Source organism: Branchiostoma belcheri, unplaced genomic scaffold, assembly GCF_001625305.1.
Source record: "Branchiostoma belcheri isolate BF01 breed outbred unplaced genomic scaffold, Haploidv18h27 scaffold100, whole genome shotgun sequence".
NCBI lineage: Eukaryota > Metazoa > Chordata > Leptocardii > Amphioxiformes > Branchiostomatidae > Branchiostoma > Branchiostoma belcheri.
This window is the reverse complement of record NW_017802381.1, coordinates 548,643-552,586: the sequence shown is the minus strand read 5'-3', so window position 1 is coordinate 552,586 and position 3,944 is coordinate 548,643. Positions and strand designations below refer to the sequence as shown.

At 41.9% G+C, this 3,944-nt stretch overlaps 1 protein-coding gene across 1 annotated transcript in view; it reads left to right on the top strand.

Annotated features, from left to right (window-relative positions):
- Positions 1-3,944, top strand: part of LOC109473187 — a 21,749-nt gene that overhangs the window by 5,695 nt on the left and 12,110 nt on the right. The window contains exons 5-6 of the mRNA XM_019773071.1: positions 349-445; positions 624-1,011. Of these exons, the coding sequence (XP_019628630.1) occupies positions 349-445; positions 624-1,011 (485 nt within the window). The remainder of the gene's footprint in view (positions 1-348; positions 446-623; positions 1,012-3,944) is intronic.

Sequence of the window (3,944 nt, the reverse complement as noted above, 5' to 3'; positions counted from 1 at the left end):
TGTACCCCCCCCCCCCTGCATGGCCGAAGTTCTGGGCCCTTTTTTTTTGGAAAAGATATAGTCTTTTTTTCGCAATCTACAAATGACATAGCCTGCGGGGAGGTGGAAAAGACAAATCATGTGGGTGACATGAGGGCACAAAACTGGGCCAGGGAACAAAGCAAGCCATGTTAGAAAGGCTGATGTAGGACCCATATAGGCCATCCAGGTGCCATGCGCGTACATTTGCGATAGCAAATTCTTGACTGTGAACTGAGAAATTTCGGGGAATAATACAAATTACTTCTACAATTGTAATGAGTCATTTTTGTGCAGATATATGACACCAGTGGCTGACGCCTAAAATCGTTCGGACAGCGACCGACAGCCGGAATCTAGAATGAATCCCATTTGGAAAGAACCTGGTGCTCTGGTCTTGTGCTTACTACTGGTCTTTATCATTACGGTAAATATATTTCACTTAACTTAAGTAATGTACCTATATCGAATTGATATCGAATTGATGTATAAAGCACAATAGTTAGATAGACTTAAATTCTCGTAAACACCAAAACTCAATTTGAATATTTGCCGTTGTTTTTCAAGTATGTGAATATGACAAATCTTAACGTGTTTGTCAACAGAGCAACATGACGTTTTACAACAGCCGTTCCGTTCCGAAGGGAAAGATAAAGGGATCGGTAAAAGGAAACAGGCCACCCTCAGCCAAAAGACCAGCGGCTTCCAGCTGGAAACCACGTGTTTGTTTGATGCCAAGACAAAAATTCGTTTTCATAAAAACGCACAAAACTGGGAGTATGACCAGTGTACTCCCGTTCCAAAGATACGCCATCTATCACAACCTCACAGGGCTGGTGGCTAAAGCGGGGGGTTACGTCTCCTGGCCATTCCCTCCAGCTGAAACAGATTATATCCACACCCCGGATGAACATTATGACGTGCTGTTCAACCACATGGTCTACAACAAAACGTGGCTACGGTCCAAGTTCCCTGCGAACACAGTGTACATCTGTAAGTATCTTTCATTTTCCCTTCAATAAGTTTCCACCACACCAAAATATTGGTGGTCATCTCCGGTGTGAGTGGTTCAAACCTAACATTCTGGTGTAACGTACCTTTTACTTTTATGTTGCGTTTCACCAACAGGCGGTTTACCGGTTAAGCGAAACAAACAAACAAACAAACAAATAATTCAACAATATTCAAATCTTTTTCAAGGCTTTTTATGGCCATACCGAGGCCAAGGGGTATGAATTTACATTTCATGTTTGATAACAATAAGGCAGTATAAACAGCTAGCCATATAGTTAACAAGAATTCCACGACTTGACCTAGGGTCACAATTTTTTATTGTTCTGAACACGTTGAGTTTATTTTAAATGGCAGCAGAAAATTCAAGCAAACATATTACCTGGAAGAATAATTGACCCCACTGGACAATCCATAAAATTGCCAAATTTATTTGAGGAAATGTCATCGAGGTTGATAGTTCTAGTTTTAACTTTTCAGACATTCTACAACAAGAAAGTGGCCGTAGGCCTCAAAACACCGCCCATACCCATATGACTGTTGCCATGGTAACCCGTTGTCAGTCCAGAAGAAATTAACTTCTGTATTAAAAGTGCAAGGTAGATTTCCTTACCACTTAAAAAAAATCTTTAGATTTCGTTTTCTTCACCGTATAGCCCTGCTGTGGATGCTTTTTTCACCTATAATGCAGTGGTTGTGATTCTTTCATAATCAAAACCAAAATGGCAGTTGAAAATGGCTGGAATTTTTGGGACACTCGGCGCGTGTCCCAAACCATGCCTGGGGCTAATCTACATTCTGGGACACGCAGGGGACTATCCAGAACCGTGGCTGACCGCACACAGCTCTGGACACGTATTATTTAAGCTTGCGTGCTAGGGGACTGGACACAGTTCTCATAACATGTATCCCAAGCGAGTTTCTTCCTTGTATTAACTAGTCTCTGTATATTATTATCTACGTTCATATCGACCAAACATAAGACTAAGTTGAGAAAACTGCGTTTTGAAAGCACATGCTGTACACAGACTCGCAAAATCTCACGTAATCTAGCCATATAAGAAGTCGTGGGCGTGAATAATTATGCTAGGTTCCCGCCAATCACTATGATTGACAGCACTTCCGGGCACGGTTCTGGACAGTCAGGCCGTGTCCCGTTCTGCGCCCGCTCAGGCACGGAATGGGACGGGCACAGTTTGGGACACAACAGAGCCGTGAGAACACCGAGAGGTACCCCTCCGGTTGCCGGCAGTCCACCGGGACTAATTTGTCACGTCACAGATCAGATACACATAACAAAGGTGTGTATTTCGTAAGACCAATTCAAATGTGTGACGTCACAGATCAGATGATCACAACAAAAGCGTGAACTCTGTATTAAGTGGGTCAGTACAAGACATCGTCAGAGAAGCTGCCGGGTACCTGCCGGGTGCCTGTCGGAGACCGACCAATAAGGGTGACAAAATGCCACTGAAGGAAACTTTTAATTGTGACCACGACAACCGGCGCAATTGGGACCAAAGCTTAAATAGAGACCTCTGACCTCTCCACTATATTTCATTATGTTATTTAAGCAAGCTTTAATTGTTGTGCATAATATCAGCAAGTAGACCTACGTGTAGAGTAATTATGGGTTCACCACACCACGAAGTGGTGGTGAACCCATATTGCTTTTTCTGATGTTTCTTCTCCTCCTTCTTCTCCTCCTTCTTCTCCTGCCATTTTTTAAATGGATTCAGCTTCTTCATTTTAGGGCCTAAGGTCCTGAAATTTGGTATGGAGGTACAGTGGGCAAATACCCCTAGGCGTTTTTTAAATTTTGTGATACAGGCTTTTAGAATGGTTTTATTTGAGTTTTTTGGCTGTGTTATATCAAATGTATTACTGTGTTAGTGTGCCGTGTTTACCATGAGTCATCACAATGGAATGCAGGGCATCAACCAATAGGCATGCAGCTTTCCTCTATACTTCTTGCTGATTGGCTGTTGGGATTTAACTTGATTAACACCTGCACAGAGCATTTCCACCTGCACAGAGCATTTCTTGCTAATTGGCTGTTGGGATTTAACTTGATTAACACCTGCACAGAGCATTTCCATACTGACAGTATGTCTTTATTCAAGTGTTTTGGTAGGTATTTCAAGCTTTTCTGCTCCAGCATTGGAATGCGGGGCATGAACGTTTTTTTATTTTGAAAATCAACAGTTTGCATTATGCAATTAAAAATCCTAACCAATAAAGTAGGGAATAGCTATCCAACTGTTGTTTTAGTTGTATGTTACTTCATATTATAGTTATATCAATGTAAATCATTGTTTTCCCTTGTGTTTCTCATTCTTTCCCTGCCATGTCGTAAAATGTGGTGAACCCATCGCTGTATTTGCTCCAAAGCAAATATTGGCCTTTCTAGTCTTTATAATTCAATTCTGTTGAACAGTCCCTATTTCCTTATTCCATACATGTCATATAATATCGATAATGTCAAACAGCTAGCAATTTGTAATCTAAAACGCAGAAAGTCTTACTTCTATGCCTAGCATTTTTTTGACACAAAACCTAGATCAGCAAGCAAACAAATTGTTTTCTACAGGCCGTTGTTATTCCCAAGGGGTTTGAGATCCAAGGATATGCCCTGGACGCATTTGGGTTGAAGGTCACATCAGATGAAGAGATTGCAGTGTACGGACTTTACTCAGAAACATCAGCTGCTGATGGCTTTATTGCTTATCCTCTCGATACCATCGGAACAGAATACTATGCCATCTGCCTGCCTCCATCAGCCTCTGAACCTTCCATGATCACACTCATTGGGCAGTTGATGGTACATCAGTGTCTGTGACTGTCACTGCCTCTGCAACATTTACAGGCATCATGTATAGACCAGGGGAGATAATCAGGTTCTTCTTGAATAGCCA